Source organism: Boleophthalmus pectinirostris, unplaced genomic scaffold, assembly GCF_026225935.1.
Source record: "Boleophthalmus pectinirostris isolate CB_2022bp ecotype Guang Dong unplaced genomic scaffold, ASM2622593v1 HiC_scaffold_8, whole genome shotgun sequence".
Taxonomy (NCBI): Eukaryota; Metazoa; Chordata; class Actinopteri; order Gobiiformes; family Gobiidae; genus Boleophthalmus; species Boleophthalmus pectinirostris.
In genome coordinates, this window is record NW_026571515.1 from 1,023,451 (window position 1) to 1,046,705 (window position 23,255).

The following is a 23,255-nucleotide window of genomic DNA, read 5'->3' on the forward strand; positions in this document are numbered from 1 at the left end:
ACTGGGACTAAACCAGGACTGAACCAGACGTCAGTTGGTTCAGATGCCCTCCCGTCCCGCTGGTCTCACCGGGAGGACGGCGTCGCTGGGGGAGTGTCCGCTCGAGTCTTCGGCCTCGTATCTGTAATGATCCAACGCGGCGCAGAAAAACCCGGGCTGCGCCTCCGAACACTGACGACCAATCAGGTGCTCCCGACAGGTGCACTGCCCGCTGTCCATCATGCACCTGTCAGAGGAGACACAGGAGACAGGAGACACAGGAGACAGAGGAGACACAGGAGGAGACACAGGAGACAGAGGAGACAGAGGAGACACAGGAGACAGAGGAGACACAGGAGACACAGGAGACAGGGAGGAGACAGAGGAGACACAGGAGACACAGGAGACAGAGGAGACAGGAGACAGGAGACAGAGGAGACAGACAGAGGAGACAGACACAGGAGACAGGAGACAACAGGAGACAGGAGACAGGAGACACAGGAGACAGGAGACAGGAGACAGAGGAGACAGAGGAGGAGACAGGAGGAGAGGAGACAGGAGACACAGGAGAGAGGAGACACAGGAGACAGAGGAGAGGAGACAGAGGAGACACAGGAGACACAGGAGACACAGAGAGAGGAGACAGGAGACAGAGAGAGACAGAGGAGACAGAGGAGACAGAGGAGACGAGGAGACAGAGGAGACAGAGGAGAGGAGACAGAGGAGACGAGGAGACAGAGGAGACACAGAGGAGAGGAGACAGAGGAGACACAGGAGGAGACAGACACAGGAGACAGAGGAGACAGAGGAGACAGAGGAGACAGAGGAGACAGGAGACAGAGGAGACAGAGGAGAGGAGACAGAGGAGACAGGAGACAGGAGACAGGAGACACAGGAGACACAGAGGAGACAGAGGAGACAGAGGAGGAGACAGAGGAGACACAGGAGACACAGGAGGAGACAGACAGAGGAGACAGAGGACACAGGAGACAGAGGAGACGAGACAGAGGAGACAGAGGAGGACAGGAGACAGGAGACACAGGAGACACAGGAGACACAGGAGACAGACAGGAGACAGGAGACACAGACACAGGGAGGAGACAGAGAGAGACACAGAGAGACAGGAGACAGGAGACAGAGGAGACACAGGAGACAGGAGGAGACAGGAGACACAGGAGACACAGAGGAGACACAGGAGACACAGGAGACAGAGGAGACAGAGGAGACAGAGGAGACAGAGGAGACAGAGGAGACAGAGGAGGAGACAGAGGAGGAGACAGGAGACAGAGGAGGAGACAGGAGACACAGAGGAGACAGGAGACAGGAGACAGAGGAGAGGAGACAGAGAGAGAGGAGACACAGGAGACAGGAGACAAGAGGAGACAGAGACACAGGAGACAGGAGACAGACAGAGGAGACAGAGGAGACAAGGAGACAGAGGAGACAGGAGAGGAGACAGAGAGGAGACAGAGGAGACACAGAGGAGACACAGGAGACAGAGGAGACACAGACAGAGAGACAGAGAGGAGACAGAGGAGACACAGGAGACAGAGGAGACACAGGAGACAGAGGAGACACAGGAGACACAGGAGGAGACAGAGGAGACACAGGAGACAGAGGAGACAGAGGAGACACAGGAGACAGGAGACAGGAGGAGACAGAGGAGACAGAGGAGACACAGGAGACACAGGAGACAGAGGAGACACAGAGGAGACAGAGAGACAGAGGAGACACAGGAGACACAGGAGACAGAGGAGACAGAGGAGACAGGAGAGACACAGGAGACAGAGGAGACAGAGGAGACAGACACAGGAGACAGAGGAGACACAGGAGACAGGAGACAGAGGAGACAGAGGAGACAGAGGAGACACAGGAGACACAGGAGACAGAGGAGGAGACACAGGAGACAGGAGAGGAGACAGAGGAGACAGACACAGAGAGACAGAGAGGAGACAGAGGAGACACAGGAGGAGACAGAGGAGACAGAGGAGACAGAGGAGACAGAGGAGACAGAGGAGACACAGGAGACAGAGGAGACAGAGGAGACACAGAGGAGACAGAGGAGACAGAGACAGAGGAGACACAGGAGACAGAGGAGACAGAGGAGACAGAGGAGACAGAGGAGACAGAGGAGACAGAGGAGACACAGGAGACAGAGGAGACAGAGGAGACAGGAGACAGGAGACAGAGGAGACACAGGAGACAGAGGAGACAGAGGAGACAGAGGAGACAGAGGAAGTGAAGGAGGACGAAACAGGATCTGAATCAAGTTCTGTTCTCAGGTTCTTTTTTCAGACCCAGAGTTTGTTCTGCTCCTCGTCCTCAGAGTCTTCGTCTTCATCTGGGGATGTTTCTGTGTCGTGTGACTCAGTTGGTTTTTCGTCCCCTGGACATGTTTTTGTATTTCGCCCATTTCCCCCGAGAAGAAGACAACTGAGCCACGTGACACAGAAACATCATCAGACTGAGGAAGAGCAGAGGGAGCAGAACAAACTGTCAGGACCAAAACCAACTCTGGGTCTGAAAAAAGAACCTGAGAACATAAATTATTAGAAGATCAAATGAACCTGACGGGTCTAGGATCTGAATCAAGTCCTGTACTAGAGGAGATATTAGTTTCTTTATTGATTAGTGCAGGTTTGGGCGACGTCCCTTTAATTGGCAGTTGACAAAGTTTACAGTGAATCATGATGGACGATGATCTTCCTTTTCTACTCAAACTGACGAGTGGACGTTTGTTTTTAGTACCAGTATTTACCAAAACCAAAAGTTAAAAGTGTAAGATGTGTAAAAAAACCTCTAAAGTCAAGATGAATGATAATTATTTGTGTAACCACATCATCGTCACGTCTCTGCAGGTTAAACCAGCTGCAGATTCTTTATATTTGTGATTTAACTGAAAGTGTAATTCCTGCAAACTCCACCGACAGAAGATCAGTGTTTGTGACAGGAGGAGGCGTCACCGCGGTGACTCTCCGTCCTGATGTTGGGGCGTCCGTTGGAACAACCGTAGATTAAAATCTGATTTTCGATGCCGTAGATTTGAAAAATAAAATACCGGTTGTTGAGGGCTCCTCCAAAGTCACAGTCACAGGGTCTGCAGCCGGCGAGGTCGTTACTGAGGCCCCAGAACTCTGGCTGCAAACAGAAGAAGAAGAAGAAGAAGAAGAAGAAGAAAGATCTGTGTGTGTGAGGTTCAATTCAATTTATACACAGAGAAGAAGAATCCAGAAGAATCCAGAAGAAGAGGAGCAGAGGAGATGATAAAAGTGAAGTGTTCCTCACCAGACACTGGTCGCAGTAGCGTCCGGTCACGTAGCGTTTACAGGAGCAGTCTCCACTGATCTGATCACACGGCGCCCCCTGCAGGACGATCCCCCGAGGGTCACAGTTACACGCTGCAAATACACACAGGGAGGGCATCTGACACAATCTGACACACAGAGACAGTCTGGGAGGGCATCTGACACAAGGGGAGGGGCATGAGACTCACGCTGGCAGCCGTCGGGGTCGCTCAGGCTCAGGCCGTAGTGTCCTTCTTTACAGTCGTCACATCTGAGGCCTCGGACGTTGGATTTACACCGACACTGACCTGAGATCTGCCCCAGGTCCAGGTCAGTGTGACTGTCACACACTCCCCCCTCCACAGAGCCGACCGGGTCACAGTCACACGCTGAGGAGGAGATGAGGTCATTAGTTGGGACTGATGTGATGTAAACACACTCAGAGATTTGTATTTTGTGTTTATATATTTAGGACAAACTGCAGAAATTATATTTAATATATTGACATAAAAAATCATCTAAACAAACTCAGTCTGGACTTGGACCTGGACCTGGACCTGGACCTGGACCTGGACCAGGACCTGGACCTGGACCTGGACCTGCCACGTCCTGAAGACGCTGCTACAAAACATCAGCTTTAAACTTCAAAAAGTGAATTCTACCAAATAAATCTGTCTCAGATAAAAACCTTTAAAGGAATTTAAAAAGAGAAAGACTCAGGAGCAACTGTGACGCAGGTCAAAGGTCAAAGGTCAGAGTCTGAGGAAGTTTGGGTTTGAACGTCTCAGACTAAAGATAAATCTGACTCCTTCAGGGACGTGTTTTGTCCTCCAGACTTTAAACTAAAACATCTTTACAAAAACACAGAATAAACTGGAGTTTAACAAAAAATAATAATGTGATAAAAACCACCGACCCACAAGAGGAGAGACCCCCCAGAGTCTCTCTGTGTATTCACCTGCTGCCACAGGAGGCGCTGTCGGGCCTCGTCTTCCTCTTTGGGGCTTTTTTACAAACTCCAAATTTCACAATTCTGAACAAATAATTTTCACCAAATCTGAATTTGGTGAGAGTCCCTCACTGACCCCTCACCCCCCAAGAACAACTCAGTTTGTACCATCTGTGTTACATAGTGTTACAGTCGTACGCTGGCAGACTTGTGGGTCCCTCTGGGGTGTGTGTATTATAATAGTGTTACAGTCGTACACTGGCAGACTTGTGGGTCCCTCTGGGGTGTGTGTATTATAATAGTGTTACAGTCGTACACTGGCAGACTTGTGGGTCCCTCTGGGGTGTGTGTATTATAATAGTGTTACAGTCGTACGCTGGCAGACTTGTGGGTCCCTCAGGTCCCTCTGGGGGTCCTTGTAGTAGAAGGGTCTGCAGCTCTCACAGTGGCGCCCCATAGTGTTGTGGAGGCACTGGTCACACACTCCTCCGCTGCTGTTTCCTGTGGCCAAGTACACCGCCATGTCGAAGTGACAGGAAGAGGCGTGGCCATTACACTCGCACTCTGAGAGACGCACAGAAGAGACGAAGAGGAAGAGGAGAGATGAGACAAACATCAGCCGTGGACGTCAGAATCAGTTTTATTGTGAACAAAACTCACAAACTGTAAACATGTTTCGATGTTGTGTGTTAATAACAAACCAATCAGGAGCCTTCTTTCCCCGAGGTCCCTTCAGCTATCATTTTAACAATCTTTCTGCTGATTGGCTCACACGCTGATTTCAAAATATGGTCCCTGAGCTTCATTTTGTTGGAGCCTACTTCTGAGGACAGTCTCTGATCTGAACTCTCTGCATCAGCGGTGCCTCCAACTTGGCTGAGCTCCAGGGTGTGGTTTCTTACAGGTGTGTTACCTTGTGTGGGCGGGGCTTACATATATAAGGGGTGGGGTTACAGGTGTGTGGGCGGGGTTATGGACGTGTCTCTCACCTCTACAGCTGTGGAGTCATGGACCTCGGCCGGGCTCCAGTTCAGGTCGTGGTTTGCCTTGGATGGTGTTTCTTACAGATGTGTTGGGGTGTGCTTTACCTGTATGTGGGCGGGGCTTACAGGTGTATGTGGGCGGGGTTAGGAGCGTGTCTCACCTCTACAGGCGTGCGAGTCCTCGGCCTCGGCCGGACTCCAGGGCAGGTCGTGGTGAAAGTCTTTGCAGCGTTCACAGTTCAGTCCCTCAGTGTTGTGTTTGCAAACGCACCGACCGTGGATCTGAAAGAGACGCAAGTGTGACAGGTGCCCTCCCACTGTGTGTCAGGTGCCCCTCCCCGTGTGTCAGGTGCCCTCCCCGTGTGTCAGATTGTGCCGGATGCCCTCCCTCACCATGCCGCTCTCCCTGGCGTTGACGCCGGGCACGGGGGCGCACTCGGAGGCGTGGCCGTAGCAGAAGCAGCTCCCGCGCACCACCAGCTCTTTGATGGCGTAGTAATACTTCTGTAACACGTCGGAGCGTCGGTCGAGCAGGTCGTCCCCCAGCGTGTTCAGCTTCGTCAGGTTTATGCGAAGGTTCGTGATCCGCAGCAGCTCTGAGACGAACAAACGAACGAGACGAAACAGGATCAGAGTCAGGGCGAGGGCTGCGTGTGTGTCGCCTCGATCGAGACCAAGACTAGACCCAGACCACAGGGTCCCGAGACCAGGACGAGACCAAGACCTCTGAGGGTCGAGGCCGAGACTTTTAAAGGTCAAGACCAATATAAGACCGAGACTTTTAAAGACAAGACCAAGATTTTCAAAGGTCGAGACTGAGACAAGACCAAACCCACGACCAATTGAGACCAAATCAATTAATTATTCTGGCAGAAATATATCAATATTTTCATAAATCTATCTCCATTTTATCAGATAAATGTTAATTTAGGCATAAAAACGCCAAACAAACTGTTCGGCACTGAAACATTCTGTGCCCCTTTTTGGATCCACACCCACAGTTTGAGGAACTCTGAACTTCCACTGACACTTGACAGAAAACTATGTCAAAGTGAAGAAAATGGGTGGAATTTTTTTTTTTTTTTTTTTTTGTCTGCGGGCTCCAGGTGAGCGACAGGTGCAAGTATAAATAAAGTGAGACTGTCGTACAGACCCTGGATGTCGAGGCTGTACGGGTCCTTCACGTGGATCGCCGGGTCCAGGACTTTGTAAATCACCTGTGACAAAAAACAAACTCAAATAAAAATGTTTATGGAATTATTAAAGATTAAATATTCAGATTTTTATGTTTCAGTCTGCAGTGTCGGGCAGGTGTAGTGTCAGGCGGGTGCCCTGTCAGGCGGGTGCCCTGTCAGGCGGGTGCCCTGTCAGGCGGGTGCCCTGTCAGGCGGGTGCGTGCGTCTCACCTCTCCGTCGGTGGAGGGTTCGATGTCGGAGTAGCGTTCTTCACAGATGACGTCGTTGATGTGGCGCAGACCAGCAGAGGGCACCAGAGGGAAGATCCGGGAACAGTTCTGGGCGAAGTATCGATACGGACGCCAAGTCCGACCGAAGTCTGACGAACGCTCGATGATCATCGCCGCAGGACGAAAAGTCTGAGGGACGAGAGGGATTAAACCAGGACTAAAACAGGACTAAAACAGAACTAAACCAGGACTAAACCAGGACTAAACCAGGACTAAACCAGGACTAAACCAGGACTAAACCAGGACTAAACCAGGACTAAACCAGGACTAAACCAGGACATGTGGCGGGAGCTCAGGTCGGGCGTTTGTCACTGATCTGACGGTCGGTGGTTTGAGTCCTGATTCCAGCTCCACAGATGAATGATGCCAGTGTGTCCTTGGGCAAGACACTTAACCCCACTTGCCCCCAGTGAGTGTGTGTGTTGTGTGTGTGTGTGTGTTGTGTGTGTTGTGTGTGTGTGTGTGTTTTTTTGTTAGTTCTGTATAAAAAGTCGTTCATCATTCAGACAAATTTTATTGATCTGGAGGGAAATGATTTTAATGAGCAGATGCACACAGTGTGTCAGGGGTAATTACACAAACATTTACAGACCTGTCAGGTGTGTGTGTGTGTGTGTGTGTGTGTGTGTGTGTGTGTGTGTGTGTGTGTGTGTGTGTGTGTGTGTGTGTGTGTGTGTGTGTGTGTGTGTGTGTGTGTGTGTGTGTGTGTGTGTGTGTGTGTGTGTGTGTGTGTGTGTGTGTGTGTGTGTGTGTGTGTGTGTGTGTGTGTGTGTGTGTGTGTGTGTGTGTGTGTGTGTGTGTGTGTGTGTGTGTGTGTGTGTGTGTGTGTGTGTGTGTGTGTGTGTGTGTGTGTGTGTGTGTGTGTGTGTGTGTGTGTGTGTGTATGTGTGTGTGTGTGTGTGTGTGTGTGTGTGTGTGTGTGTGTGTGTGTGTGTGTGTGTGTGTGTGTGTGTGTGTGTGTGTGTGTGTGTGTGTGTGTGTGTGTGTGTGTGTGTGTGTGTGTGTGTGTGTGTGTGTGTCTGTGTGTGTGTGTGTGTGTGTGTGTGTGTGTGTGTGTGTGTGTGTGTGTGTGTGTGTGTGTGTGTGTGTGTTGTGTGTGTGTGTGTGTGTGTGTGTGTGTGTGTGTGTGTGTGTGTGTGTGTGTGTGTGTGTGTGTGTGTGTGTGTGTGTGTGTGTGTGTGTGTGTGTGTGTGTGTGTGTGTGTGTGTTGTGTGTGTGTTTGGAGCTGTCGGTGAAACGTGGATTTATGTCGTTCCTCAGATTTTCACAACAAACCTCACAATGAGGAAAGAATGTGACGACGAGTAGCGAACAACAAACACGAGCACGAGCAGACGAACACACGCACGGCACGGCACGGCACGACGGGCACGCACGGCACGGGGCACGGGCACGGGCACGGGCACGGGCACGAGCACGGGCACGAGCACGGGCACGAGCACGGGCACGAGCACGGGCACGCTCATGAACCCACGTGCACGCTCACAGACCTGCTTTTACCTTTGAAGACTCAAACCCAGACCTGCTGTAGTCCTGATTAAGTTCAGTCTTTATTTAGTCCCGGTATAGTCCCAGTTCAGTCCCGGTTCAGTCCCGGTTTAGTCCTGGTTCAGTCCCTGGTTTAGACCTGGTTTAGTCCTGGTCTTGTACCTTGAACTTGATGATGAGGTGGGTGAAGTGGAACTCGGCCTCCAGGTTCAGTCTGATGCTCACGTTTTCTTCTCCTGAAAATAAAAACGTCAATGACAAATGACAAAAGAGAATTTAAGTCGACAGAAAAACAGTTTCCTGTTTCATTTTGTCAGATTAAATTTAAATCTGTTATCAGAATAAAACTTTATTTTATTTTATTTAACTCAGGTGTATACACAAGGTGTACTCGGGTGTACTCAGGTGTAAGGTGTCACAGTTACTCAGGTGTACTCGGGTGTACACAGGTGTACAGGTGTACAAGTGTACTCAGGTGTACGGGTGTACTCGGTGGGTGTACTCGGGTGTACTCAGGTGTACACAGGTGTACTCAGGTGTAGGTGTACACAGGTGTACAGGTGTAGTCAGGTGTACAGGTGTAGTCAGGTGTAGTCAGGTGTACACAGGTGTACTCAGGTGTAGTCGGGTGTACACAGGTGTACTCAGGTGTAGTCAGGTGTACACAGGTGTACTCAGGTGTACTCGGGTGTAGTCAGGTGTACACAGGTGTACACAGGTGTACACAGGTGTACACAGGTGTACTCGGGTGTAGTCAGGTGTACACAGGTGTACACAGGTGTACTCAGGTGTACTCGGGTGTACACAGGTGTACTCAGGTGTAGTCGGGTGTACACAGGTGTACTCAGGTGTACTCAGGTGTAGTCAGGTGTACACAGGTGTACTCAGGTGTAGTCAGGTGTACACAGGTGTACTCGGGTGTACACAAGTGTACTCAGGTGTAGTCGGGTGTACACAGGTGTACTCAGGTGTACTCAGGGTGTAGGTGTCAGGTGTACACTCAGGTGGTGTACTCGGTGTACACAGGTACAGGTGTAGTCAGGTGTACACAGTCAGGTGTACTCGGGTGTACAGGTGTACTCAGGTGTACACAGGTGTACTCGGGTGTACACAGGTGTAGGTGTACACAGGTGTACAGGTGTACTCGGTGTACTCGGGTGTACAGGTGTACAGTGTACTCGTCAGGTGTACTCAGGTGTCAGGTGTACACAGGTGTACTCGGGTGTACACAGGTGGTGTACTCAGGTGTAGGTGTCAGGGTGTAGGTGTAGTCAGGTGTACACAGGTGTACACAGGTGTAGGTGTACAGGTGTAGGTGTACACAGTGTAGTCAGGTGTCAGGTGTACTCAGGTGTAGGTGTCAGGTGTACACAGGTGTACAGGTGTACAGGGTGTACAGGTGTCAGGTGTACTCAGGTGTCAGTCAGGTGTACAGGTGTAGGTGTACACGGGTGTACAGGTGTACTCAGGTGTACTCAGGTGTACTCAGGTGTACACAGGTGTACTCAGGTGTACTCAGGTGTACTCAGGTGTACTCAGGTGTACTCAGGTGTACTCAGGTGTACTCAGGTGTACACGGGTGTAGGTGTACAGGTGTACAGGTGTACACAGGTGTACACAGGTGTACTCAGGTGTACTCAGGTGTACTCAGTCAGTCGTACCGTTGACAGACTGCCACCAGGTGTGCTCTCCTCGTCGGTCCGTCAGGTAGATGACGTTGTCGATCTGGTGGCTCTGGCGGTTGTAGTCGGGGTCGTACGGAGCTCGAGAGTCACACTCAAAACATTTATCTGACTCCTGGAGAACAACAACACAGAGGTCACACAGAGGTCACACACACAGGTCACACAGAGGTCACACACAGGTCACACAGAGGTCACACACAGGTCACACACAGGTCACACACAGGTCACATTAAAAGTGTAAATAATTCACATGTTACTTCTTTGTTTCTTCACAAAAACACAAACTCAGTCGTGTGAAAAGTGTCGACGATTCTGTCCTGAGGAGAACAGTGTCTGTGTGTCTGAAGAACCACAGCGAAAATATCACTTCTACCCAGAAAGAAATATTCTCATAGAACACAATGTAAACACAAACTACTGCTGACAGGGGCTGACAGGGGCTGACTGACAGGGACTGACAGGGACTGACAGGGGCTGACAGGGACCTGACAGGGACCTACAACTTTAAAAAATGTTGGATTTTGTGGCAATTTTTTATCTTTTTTTTTTTATCATAAACTCTTAGCTCAAAATCCTTCCGTCGTCTTCAAAACAGTTTTATATTGCTTCGCTCTGATTGGTCAGAACTGCACATTGTGATGTCACACAGTGGGCGGGGCTAAGGCAGTACTCAGGTAAAGTCAAATTCAGTAAATAAATAAAGTAAAAACTGTTATGTGAGATTTTTAGAAAAGAGAGAGAAGAGGAAGGAGAGAAAGAGAGGAGGAAGAGTAGAGCAGGTGTGTGTGTGTGTGTGTGTGTGTGTGTGTGTGTGTGTGTGTGTGTGTGTGTGTGTGTGTGTGTGTGTGTGTGTGTGTTCGTCTGTGGGAGTCGTGAGAAACAGAACGAGGCCGAGGCCAAAGATAAGAAAAGAACGAGAAGAACAAACAAACGCAAGAAAACGAATAAACCTGAAGTCGTGAAGAAAGAAAGAAAGAAAGAAAGAAAGAAAGAAAGAAAGAAAGAAAGAAAGAAAGAAAGAAAGAAAGGAGTGGAAAAGAGTTAAAAACAAATAAAAGTAGAAAAGAGAAAGAAACGGAGAGGGGGAGAGGAGAAATGGGGTGAAAAAGAAAGAAAGAACGAAAGAGACCATGAGAAAAAGAGAGGGTACAGCGAGAGAGAGAAAGAGAGAAAGAAAGAGAAACAAGCAAAGAAAGACAGAGAGGAGAGGAAAGGAGTTAGAAAGAGTGAGAGGGAAGAGGGGGAGAGGAAGAAAGAAAGAAAGAAAGAGAGGAAAGAGTTAAATAAAGAGAGAGAAGAGGGAGGAGAGAGAAATGGGGTGAGCAGGACAGAGAGAGAGAGAGAGAGAACGCAAAAGAGGAAGAGAGAGAAAAGGGGAGTGGAAAAGAGAGAGAGCAGGGGTGGGGGAGGGAGGAGAGAAAGAAGAGAAACAAGCAAAGAAAGAAAGAAAGAAAGAGAAGTGAGAAATAGAAGAAAGAAGAGAGAGAGAGAAGAGAGAGAAAGAAGAGAGAGAGAGAGGGGGGAGGAGGAGGTGTAGTTGGCGGAGGGAAAAGCCAGATTCCAGGTCAGCGTTCTTAATGAAGCTGTTGCCGTGGCGATTAGCAACACGTCGTTAGAAAAACTCCAAATGAAAGAGAAAGAGAGAGAGAAGCACTAAAGATACAACCTGGAACATTCCCCACACCTGACCTTTAGACCTGGTTTAGACCTGGTTTAGTCCTGGTTTAGACCTGGTTTAGACCTGGTTTAGACCTGGTTTAGACCTGGTTTAGTCCTGGTTTAGTCCTGGTTTAGACCTGGTTTAGACCTGGTTTAGTCCTGGTTTACCTGGTTTAGACCTGGTTTAGTCCTGGTTTAGTCCTGGTTTAGTCCTGGTTTAGTCCTGGTTTAGTTTACCTGGTTTAGTCCTGGTTTAGTCCTGGTTTAGACCTGGTTTAGTCCTGGTTTAGACCTGGTTTACTGGTTTAGTCCTGGTTTAGTCCTGGTTTAGACCTGGTTTAGTCCTGGTTTAGTCCTGGTTTAGTCCTGGTTAGTCCTGGTTTAGTTTAGTCCTGGTTTAGACCTGGTTTAGTCCTGGTTTAGTCCTGGTTTAGTCCTGGTTTAGTCCTGGTTTAGTCCTGGTTTAGTCCTGGTTTAGTCCTGGTTTAGTCCTGGTTTAGTCCTGGTTTAGTCCTGGTTTAGACCTGGTTTAGTCCTGGTTTAGTCCATGACGATACAAAGCTGTATTGTGTAACTTTTCTGGTGGAAGCTCTGTTAAACGCTTGTTTCCATGGAGATGTTATTGCTTTTTTGTCAGGAATGTTCCACAGTACGGCATTAAACCTTTCTATCTCCATGGAGACCAAACTAGACGGTGTTCCAGGTCAGATCTGTGGAGAGGCGACTCCGCTCACTGTCACAATGTTTGTTTTTCAAGGTGTTTTTGAGACATAAATCCACCTGTGACTGAATAAATTGGAGAAAGTGAAGTTGTTTAAAGTCACACTGTGGAACATTTCAGACAGAACAGTGACGTCTCCATGGAAACAGGCAGGTGAAGGACCCTCCACTTCACCTCCCCCCGTGTGTTTTTCACTTGCTGCTCCTTTCAGAACGTGATTTAAGACGTGGACGTGTAAAAGTCTCAGCACAGATGTTCCTCCGACAGGCCCACACCTGCCACTCTGCACCTGCCACTCTGCACCTGCCACTCTGCACCTGCCACTCTGCACCTGCCACTCTGCACCTGTCACTCACACAGGAGACAGGTGCGGCGGAGGGTCCTGCCCCAGACGGTGTGTTTTTACTGTAACACGTCTCATTCAGATCATGATCCTGTTTTTGTTTTAAAAATGTTTTATTCGTCCAAAAACAACAGATTTACATCTCTGTGCTAAGTTGCTCCCCCTTCAGAGCACTGTCATACACACTCAAGGCCGTTTTATATTTCTGCGTCGGCTCGTCTCACTCTGCCGCCGTCGCCTTGTTGATGTTGTTTTGATTTATGGATCTGAGTGGAGGTTTCTGCACCGCCGTGTAATTCACCTCCACACCACCAGGAGGCGACGATTTAAACCCGTTTGTGTTTGTGGAGAACAGGAAGTGTGTGTAGAGCCGACGCAGAGACGACCAATCACAGCTCAGATCGTCTGTGTAGTTCTAAACGTCCGGAGGTGCACGTCGGTCGGCGCAGACGCTCTGAGGACGATTTGACGCACGAACGTAAACTGGACGTCAGAGCTTCTCAGTAGCTCAGGTTCAGTCACGTGATCATGACGACGCGCGAAATTCAAGTCTAGAGCAGGAACTGAAGCCAAACACGACAAACACGACAAACAAACACGACAAACACGACAAACAAACAGGACAAACAAACAGGACAAACACGTCTGTGGAGAAGAGTTTTTATTGTGAGGATTTCGAGGCAGGAGCGAGACAAAAGTACGATAAGTTTAATAAATATATTGGACGTGACGACAGATGCAGACGTACAAAAGTCTGGAGGTGTGTGTGTTTTTGTCAGTGGATGGTTGAACAAAACACCTCCATGATGATTACTGTTTGGTCTTCTCCAGGTTGAGTGTTTTTCTTTCTGTCCGAACTATTTAATGTCAACAAACGACTTTGGCCAAACAGTCGTTAATGGTTTGTTTATGTTCAGGTAAATCGCTCAAGATCAGATGAAACTCGTAAAGACACAGATGTGGATTATTGTGCAGGAGGATGGAGACGTCTGCACTTCACTGTGTCAGATCTTTATTTTACACTGTCACTGTTTTTTCCTCCCTGAACGTCGCCGTGTCGAGGTGGAGATGTTTGAGTCTGAATGATCCTGGAGTTTTGTTGTTGGACGTTTCATGTTCCTGGTCACTCAAGACAAACAGGTCCTGGGACGGGTCAGACCAAGAGCAGTTCAGAAGCTCTTCATGATGAAGACCACACAGGTCTGGGGCGGGTGACCGGGTCTTCACCCATGAGGCTCAGGCTGAAGGAGCGACGTGGTTCTGTTATTGAACTTCTGTGTGAGTCACAGTTTGTCCAGAACCAACACCATGTTCAGCACAAGGTCCATCAGTGCACGAGGCACCAGGACGTCCTCGGCCTGGAGGTCCATGATCCACTTTGTAGTCGTGTCATGTGACCTCCGGCCGTTTGTGTTTTGGACACTCGGGTGAAGAGAGTCAGAGCTGTAGAACTTCTCCTGGATTCCAGGAGGAGTCTGGGGACATGGAGTCTGGTTTTCTTTCTCGGCCTCTGTTATCGCCGCTCGGAGCTGTGGGCGTAAAGTCTGTGGAGCCTGTCGCAGCAGGAACCCCCGAACTCAGTGGTGGACACCAGAAGTAAGAGATGAAGGAGGAGTCCTGAGGCAGCTGACGGGCACCAGTCCAGGGTTTAGACCTGGTTTAGACCTGGTTTAGACCTGGTTTAGACCTGGTTCAGGTCGTTATCTGTTTTTTCCAGTTTTCATTTAAACACAAAATCGAAAAACAGAAAAAACAAACTGTTATCTGTTTTTTCATTTTGGCTTTGGAGTCAAATAATGAATTTAAAAAATAATTTTTTTTTCATTTTCTTATTTTTGGTTTTATTTTGTAAAATGAATGAACGAATGACACACAGATTCAACAGACAGGAGCAGACAGGAGCAGACAGGAGCAGACAGGAGCAGACAGGGGCAGGTCGGGGCAGGTCTTGTGTGTAAACTGTGGGTCGGGGGGGGGGGGAGACACTCGCGCTGAAGCTCTGGAGGAGAAGATCCATGTCAGAGGGAAACACTCAAACTAAACTCTGCCTCAGGCTCGGAAACTCAGACTTAAACTGTCAACGTCAAACTCAGAGAAACAAACTCCGACGGATCCGGATAAACCCGCCCCTGTGACCTCTGACCTCTGACCTCTGACCCCGCGGATCCTTCTGCTCCAACTGTGACGTTTCAAATCCCAATGTTCATCTGAAACGACTGAAAGATCTGAGCAGAACCGTTAGAGGAACAGCTCTGAGTTAAAGCTGAACTCTGTCACTTTTCTGTCTCCATGGAGATACAGTCCACGCGTCGTCATGGCAACAAGCTCGTCTATTTCCAGGTCAGGGTCCAGGTCAGATCTGCAGAGAGGCGAGCAGTCTGTGTGTGATTCCTTCATTTGTTTTTCAAAATAAAACTAAAAATGAGAAAATTAAACAATGATTTTCTTCATTATTTTTCTCCAAAAACCAAAATGAAAAAACAGATAACGGACTGAACCAGGACTAAACCAGGACTGAACCAGGACTAAACCAGGACTGAACCAGGACTAAACCAGGACTGAACCAGGACTAAACCAGGACTAAACCAGGACTAAAACCAGGACTGAACCAGGACTAAACCAGGACTAAACCAGGACTGAACCAGGACTAAACCAGGACTTAAACCAGGACTAAACCAGGACTAAACCAGGACTAAACCAGGACTGAACCAGGACTAAACAGGACTAAACCAGGACTGGAAACCAGGACTAAACCAGGACTAAACCAGGACTAAACCCAGGACTAAACCAGGACTGAACCAGGACCAGGACTGAACCAGGACTAAACCAGGACTGAACCAGGACTGAACCAGGACTAAACCAGGACTTAAACCGGAAACAGGACCAGGACTGAGACTGGGACCAGATTGGAAATGAGACAGGACTGAGACCAGGAACTGGAACAAACCTGAGACTGAGACTGGGACTGAGGCCAGGACCAAACTGGGACTGAGACTTGGACTGAGACTGGGACCAAACTGGGACCAAACTGGGACTGAGACTGGGACCAGATCAGGACCAGACCATGACTGAGACTGGGACTGGGACTGAGACTGAGACTGAGACCGAGACTGAGGCCGGGACCAGACCAGGACCAGACTGGGACTGAAAGTAGTCCTGGTTTAGTCCTGGTTAAGTCCTGGTTTAGTCCTGGTTTAGTCCTAGTTTAGTCCTGGTTTAGTTCTGGTTTAGTCCTGGTTTAGTTCTGGTTTAGACCTGGAATAGTTCTGGTTTAGACCTGGTTTAGTCCTGGTAGACCTGGAATAGACCTGGTTTAGTCCTGGTTTAGTCCTGGTTAGTCCTGGTTCAGTCCTGGTTAGTCCTTAGTCCTGGTTTAGTCCTGGTTCAGTCCTGGTTTAGTCCTGGTTAGTCCTGGTTAGTCCTGTTTAGTCCTGGTTAGTCCTGGTTAGTCCTGGTTCAGTCCTGGTTTAGTCCTGGTTTAGTCCTGGTTTAGTCCTGGTTCAGTCCTGGGTCCTGTTTAAGTCCTGGTTAGTCCTGGTTTAGTCCTGGTTTAGTCCTGGTTTAGTCCTGGTTCAGTCCTGGTTTAGTCCTGGTTTAGTCCTGGTTTAGTCCTGGTTAAGTCTGTTATCCATTTTTGTCACTTCATTTAAACACAAAAACGAAAACAAAAAAAACGAATCATTTTCTGTTTTTTAATTTTGGTTTTGGAGACAAATAATGAAGGAAATTGTTTTTTTCATTTTCTGTTCTATTGTTGGTTTTATTTTGAAAAACGACTGGATGATTGACACACAGACGTTCGTCCGCTCAGTGTGAAAGGAAAAAAAAATAAAGAAGTAAACGACAGGAGCTGATGGACGACGGAGCAAAAAGCAAACACACACGACAGGAGCTGTGGGCAGGTGCAGACAGGTGCAGACAGGTGGGTTTACAGAGCGAGGACCCCTCCCTGACACACACACACACACACAGAGACACACACACACACACACACACACACACACACACACACACACACACAGACACACACACACACACACACACACACACACACACACACACACACACACACACACACACACAGACACACACACACACAGAGACACACACACACACACACACAGACACACACACACACACACACACAGCACACACACACAGACACACACACACACACACACACACACACACACAGACACACACAACACACACACACACACAGACACACACACACACACACAGACACACACACACACACACACAGACACACACACACAGACACACACACACACACACACACAGAGCACACACACACACACACAGAGACACACACACACACACACACAGCACACACACACAACACACACAACAGACACACACACACACACACACACACACACACACACACACACACACACACACACACAGACACACACACACACACACACACACACAGAGACACACACACACACACACACAGACACACACACACAGACACACACACACACAGACACACACACACACACACACACAGACACACACACACAGCACACACACACACACACACACACACAGACACACACACACACACACACACAGACACACACACACACACAGACACACACACACACACACACACACACACACACACACACACACACACACACACACACACACACACACACAGCACACACACACACAGACACACACACAGACACACACACACACACAGAGACACACACACACACACACACACACACACACACACACACACAGACACACACACACACACAGACACACACACACACACACACACACACACACACAGACACACACACACACTCAGGGAGGGGCTGAGTAAACACATGAGTTCACTCTGTGTCATGTTTGCAGGTTCTGGTTGCCTTTGTGTCCTCGGGCAAGACTCTTCTCTGTGTGTGAACGTGTCTGTGTGACTGAGACGATTTTCTGCTTCTTAAACAGAGACACACACGACTCAGTCACACAGTGTGCAGTGACGCGCTCTGACCTGCAGGGGGCGTGTGGCAGGTGCAGTAGAGTAGATAAACCACACAGCAGAGTGTTCAGACTGAAGCTTCCTCAGAAAATGAACTGAAAAGTTACAACTTTAAGAATCAAAATCACAACATGAAATGAAACTCTTCAGTACGAACACGAACTCACAGACCAGAAACACCACACACTGAACCAGGACTAAACCAGGACTGAACCAGGACTAAACCAGGACTAAACCAGGACTAAACCAGGACTAATCCAGGACTAAACCAGAACTGAACCAGGACTAAACCAGGACTAAACCAGGACTAAACCAGGACTAACCAGGACTAACCAGGAAACCAGGACTAAACCAGGACTAATCTAGGACTGATTCCAGAACTAAACCAGGACTAAACCAGGACTGAACCAGGACTTACTGTCTGAAGGAGGTTTGCCCGTGTGACCGAGGGCAGAGCTCCACACTGCACGAGGTAAGAGCAGCTGTCACCCATCACACTTTACAGACTCTGCTCCACGGGCTCAGGGTTCTCTCTCTCTTGAGTCCAAGATTAGTCCTGGTCTAGTCCTGGTCTAGTCCTGGTCTAGTCCTGGTCTAGTCCTGGTTTAGTCCTGGTTTAGTCCTGTCTAGTCCTTAGTCCTGGTCTAGTCCTGGTCTAGTCCTGGTCTAGTCCTGGTTTAGTCCTGGTCTAGTCCTGTTTAGTCCTGGTCTAGTCCTGGTTTAGTCCTGGTCTAGTCCTGGTTCTAGTCCTGGTTTAGTCCTGGTCTAGTCCTGGTCTAGTCCTGGTTTAGTCCTGGTTTAGTCCTGGTCTAGTCCTGGTCTAGTCCTGGTTTAGTCCTGGTTTAGTCCTGGTTAGTCCTGGTCTAGTCCTGGTCTAGTCCTGGTCTAGTCCTGGTTTAGTCCTGGTTTAGTCCTGACCCACTCGTGTGTAATCACGCGCTCATAACATTCCAGAACTTTAAAATCCGCCCGTTTCAGCCATTATTTGCCCGCACCTGTCGAGTGCAGGACTCTGAGGTGCAGTAGCGCGACGTCACCTGCAGGTGGCGTGCGGTGTGTGGTGGGTGCAGTGTCAGGTGCAGTGGCAGGTGCAGTGGCAGGTGTAATGTGGCGCTCTGACCTGCAGGTGGCTGACGATGCAGTACTGCTGGCAGGTGTGTGTGCAGTTGTATTGTGTCAGTGTCAGGTGCAGTGTCAGTGCAGTGTCAGGTGTCAGTTGTCAGGTGCAGTGTCAGGTGCAGTGTCAGGGTGCAGTGTCAGGTGCAGTGTCAGGTTGCAGTGTCAGGTGCAGTGTCAGGTGCAGTGTCAGTGTCAGGTGCAGTGTCAGGTGCAGTGTCAGTGAGTGTCAGGTCAGGTGCAGTGTCAGGTGTGCAGTGTCAGGTGTCAGTGTCAGTGGTGCAGTGTCAGGTGCAGTGTCAGGTGTCAGTGTCATGTCAGGTGCAGTGTCAGGTGCAGTGTCAGGTGCAGTGTCAGTGTGTCAGTTGTGCAGTGTCAGGTGCAGTGTCAGTGTGCAGTGTGTCAGTAGTGTCAGGTGTCAGTGTCAGGTGTCGGTGTCAGTGTGTGCATGTCAGGTGTCAGTGTCAGTGTCAGGTGTCAGTGTCAGGTGTCAGTGCAGTGTCAGTGCAGTGTCAGGTGTGTGTCAGTGTCAGGTGCAGTGTCAGTGTCAGGTGTCAGTGTCAGGTGCAGTGTCAGGTGCAGTGTCAGGTGTATTGTCAGGTGTCAGTGTCAGGTGCAGTGTCAGGTGCAGTGTCAGGTGCAGTGTGCAGTGTCAGTGTCAGTGTCAGTGTCAGTGTGTCAGTGTGCAGGTGTCAGGTGTATTGTCAGGTGTATTGTCAGGTGCAGTGTCAGGTGCAGTGTCAGGTGTCAGTGCAGTGTCAGGTGCAGTGTCAGGTGTCAGTGTCAGTGTCAGGTGTGTCAGGTGTATTGTCAGGTTGTCAGTGTCAGGTGCAGTGTCAGGTGTGCAGTGCAGGTGCAGTGTCAGGTGCAGTGTCAGGTGCGGTGGTGTTACCTGCAGGTGGCTGACGATGCAGTACTGCTCAGGTGAGCTCAGGCCGCAGGTGGAGGAGGAGCTCAGGTTCACGGCTCGACCAATCAGGAGGTTCCCTGTCGCCGGGTAACAGCTGCCGTCTGCGCAGCCGTGAGGAGCAGACGGGTCCTGACAGGCCACGCCCACAACTGCACGAGAGAACGGCAGCAAAATCAATAAAACACCGAGCCCCGACCCTCCCTCTGCTCTCTGTGCTGAGTCCCTCCCCCTTCAGAGCGTCGCACTCATGAGACTCCTGCACGAACATCAGGTTTGTCCAGACGCTGTGTGCAGTTTGTGTCGGGCTTTTGTGCGTTTATGGAGGATTGTCGTGTGGAGCATGTGGGCGGAGCCTCGTACAGTCTCGTACTGCGGGAGCATGTGGGACGTAGGCTTGTGGGCGGAGCCTCGCGCAGGAGAGATCTCTAGATGGCTCAAACATGCATAGACGACTCTAAAACTTCTTCAGACGGGTTTGTGATGAAGAACGACGTTAGAACATGAGAGAAAAAGACTAAAGTTAGAACATGAGAGAACGTTAGAACACAAGACTAAAGTTAGAACAAGAAAGAACGTTAGAACACAAGACTAAAGTTAGAACATGAGAACGTTAGAACACAAGACTAAAGTTAGAACATGAGAACGTTAGAACACAAGACTAAAGTTAGAACATGAGAACGTTAGAACACAAGACTAAAAGTTAGAACATGAGAGAACGTTAGAACACAAGACTAAAGTTAGAACATGAGAACGTTAGAACACAAGACTAAAGTTAGAACATGAGAACGTTAGAACACAAGACTAAAGTTAGAACATGAGAAGAACGTTAGAACACAAGACTAAAGTTAGAACATGAGAACGTTAGAACACAAGACTAAAGTTAGAACATGAGAACGTTAGAACACAAGACTAAAGTTAGAACATGAGAACGTTAGAACATGAGACGAAGTTAGAACATGAGACTAAAGTTAGAGACTAAAGTTAGAACATGAGACTAAAGTTAGAACATGAGAGAACGTTAGAACATGAGACGATGTTAGAACATGAGACGAGTTAGAACATGAGACTAAAGTTAGAACATGAGACTAAAGTTAGAACATAGAACATGAGACGATGTTAGAACATGAGACGATGTTAGAACATGAGACTAAAGTTAGAACATGAGACGAAAGTTAGAACATGAGACAAATTAGAACATGAAGACTAGAACATGAGACGAGTTAGAACATGAGACGATGTTAGAACATGAGAGAACGTTTAGAACATAGAAGAGACGTTAGAACATGAGACGATGTTAGAACATGAGACGATGTTAGAACATGAGACGACGTTAGAACATGAGACGACGTTAGAACATGAGACAAAAGTTAGAACATGAGACGATGTTAGAACATGAGACTAAAGTTAGAACATGAGACGAACGTTAGAACATGAGACGATGTTAGAACATGAGACGACGTTAGAACATGAGACGATGTTAGAACATGAGACGATGTTAGAACATGAGACTAAAGTTAGAACATGAGACGACGTTAGAACATGAGACGATGTTAGAACATGAGACTAAAGTTAGAACATGAGACGATGTTAGAACATGAGACGATAGTTAGAACATGAGACGATGTTAGAACATGAGACTAAAGTTAGAACATGAGACGATGTTAGAACATGAGATGATGTTAGAACACGAGACAAACACGTCTCTTTAAGCGCGTGAGCCGGAGGCAGAGCAGTTTGTGTTTGGGATGCGGGCGAGCGCTGATGACATCTCCGTCCTCTTCGTTTGGGACGTGTTTGGACGCGCACACGTATGTACAGAACCCCCGGAATGTGCAGAGGAAACAGACGCTCTGCTCCGGCTCAAGGTTCCTGTTCACAGGCGCCATTTTGAGGACTTATGACCCACTGAAGCTCCGCCCCCCCGTCCAGGTGTGAAACATCACCTGTCAAAACCAGGACTAAACCAGGACTAAACCAGGTCTAAACCAGGACTAAACCAGGTCTAAACCAGGTCTAAACCAGGACTAAACCAGGACTAAACAGGACTAAACTAAACAGGACTAAACAGGACTAAACCAAAACTAAACCAGGACTAAACAGGACTAAACCAGAACTAAACCAGGACTAAACCAGAACTAAACCAGACTAAAACCAGGTCTAAACCAGAACTAAACCAGGACTAAACCAGAACTAAACCAGGACTACACCAGGTCTAAACCAGAACTAAACCAAAACTGAACCAGGTCTAAACCAGGTCTAAACCAGGACTAAACCAGGACTAAAACAAGTGTGTGTGTGTGTGTGTTGTCAGGTCCCTCCAGTGTGTGTCAGTTGTGTGTGTCAGTGTGTGTCAGGTCCCTCCAGTGTGTGTCTCAGTGTGTGTGGGTCATGTGTGTGTGTCTCGGGTCAGTGTGTGTCTTGGGTCAGTGTGTGTGTGTCTCGGTCGTGGTCAGGTCCTCGTGTGTGTGTCTTGGGTCAGTGTGTGTCAGGCCTCGTGTTGTGTCAGGTCCCTCCTCGTGTGTGTCATGGGTCAGTGTGTGTCTTGGGTCAGTGTGTGTGTGTCTCGGGTCAGTGTGTGTCAGGTCCTCGTGTGTGTGTCTCGTGTGTGTCAGGTTCCTCGTGTGTGTGTCTTGGTCAGTGTGTGTCAGGTCCCTCGTGTGTGTGTCTTGGGTCAGTGTGTGTCAGGTCCCTCGTGTGTGTGTCAGGTCCTCCTGTGTGTGTGTCGGTGTCAGTGGTGTGGTCCAGGTGTGTGTGTTCAGGTCAGGTCAGGTCTCGTGTGTGTGTCATGGGTCAGTGTGTGTCAGTCTTCGTGTGTGTCATGTCAGTGTGTGTGTGTCGGGTCAATGTGTGTCCTCTCGTGTGTGTGTCATGGGTCAGTGTTGTCAGGTCTCGTGTTGTCTGGGTCAGTGTGTGTCAGTCCCTGTGTGTGTTCGGGTCAGTGTGTGTCAGGTCCCTCGTGTGTGTGTCAGGTCAGTGTGTGTCATGGGTACAGTGTGTCTTGGCAGTCAGTGTGTGTCAGTCCGTGTGTGTGTCTCGTCATGTCAGTGTCTGTTGTCATGTCAGTGTGGTCAGTGTCTCGGTCAGTGTGTGTCTGGTGTTCAGTGTGTGTCAGTGTGTGTGTCTCGTGTGTGTTCATGGGTCAGTGTGTGGTCAGTCTCGTGTGTTCTGTCAGTGTGTGTCAGGTCTCGTGTGTGTGTCAGGTCAGTGTATGTCAGTGTTGTCAGGTTCGTGTGTTTGTGGTCAGTGTGTGTGTGTGGGTCAGTGTGTGTCAGGTCTCGTGTGTGTGTCATGGGTCAGTGTGTGTGTCAGTGTGTGTCAGTGGTGTGTCAGGTCTCGTTGTGTGAGTCGGGTCAGGTGTGTCAGGTCTCGTGTGTGTGTGTCATGGGTCAGTGTGTGTCAGGTCTCGTGTGTGTGTCATGGGTCAGTGTGTGTCAGGTCTGTGTGTTGTGGTCGTGTGGTGTGTGTGTGTGTCATGGGTCAGTGTGTGTCAGGTCTCGTGTGTGTGTCATGGGTCAGTGTGTGTGTCAGGTCTCGTGTGTGTGTCATGGGTCAGTGTGTGTCAGGTCTCGTGTGTGTGTCATGGGTCAGTGTGTGTCAGGTCTCGTGTGTGTGTCATGGGTCAGTGTGTGTCAGGTCTCGTGTGTGTGTCATGTGT

The 23,255-nt window shown here is 49.1% G+C and overlaps 1 protein-coding gene across 1 annotated transcript; it reads right to left on the bottom strand.

Annotated features, from left to right (window-relative positions):
- Positions 1-39: 39 nt before the first annotated feature.
- Positions 40-21,486, bottom strand: LOC110173652 (laminin subunit beta-1-like). Its single transcript, XM_055165547.1, has 13 exons — positions 21,300-21,486; positions 19,583-19,749; positions 9,811-9,946; positions 8,312-8,385; positions 6,602-6,790; positions 6,349-6,412; positions 5,589-5,791; positions 5,357-5,477; positions 4,588-4,776; positions 3,473-3,652; positions 3,265-3,377; positions 3,038-3,117; positions 40-226 (listed from the first exon to the last, which is right to left on the bottom strand). Exons 1-13 carry the CDS (start codon positions 21,484-21,486, stop codon positions 40-42), a joined length of 1,890 nt encoding a protein of 629 aa, XP_055021522.1.
- Positions 21,487-23,255: the final 1,769 nt, after the last annotated feature.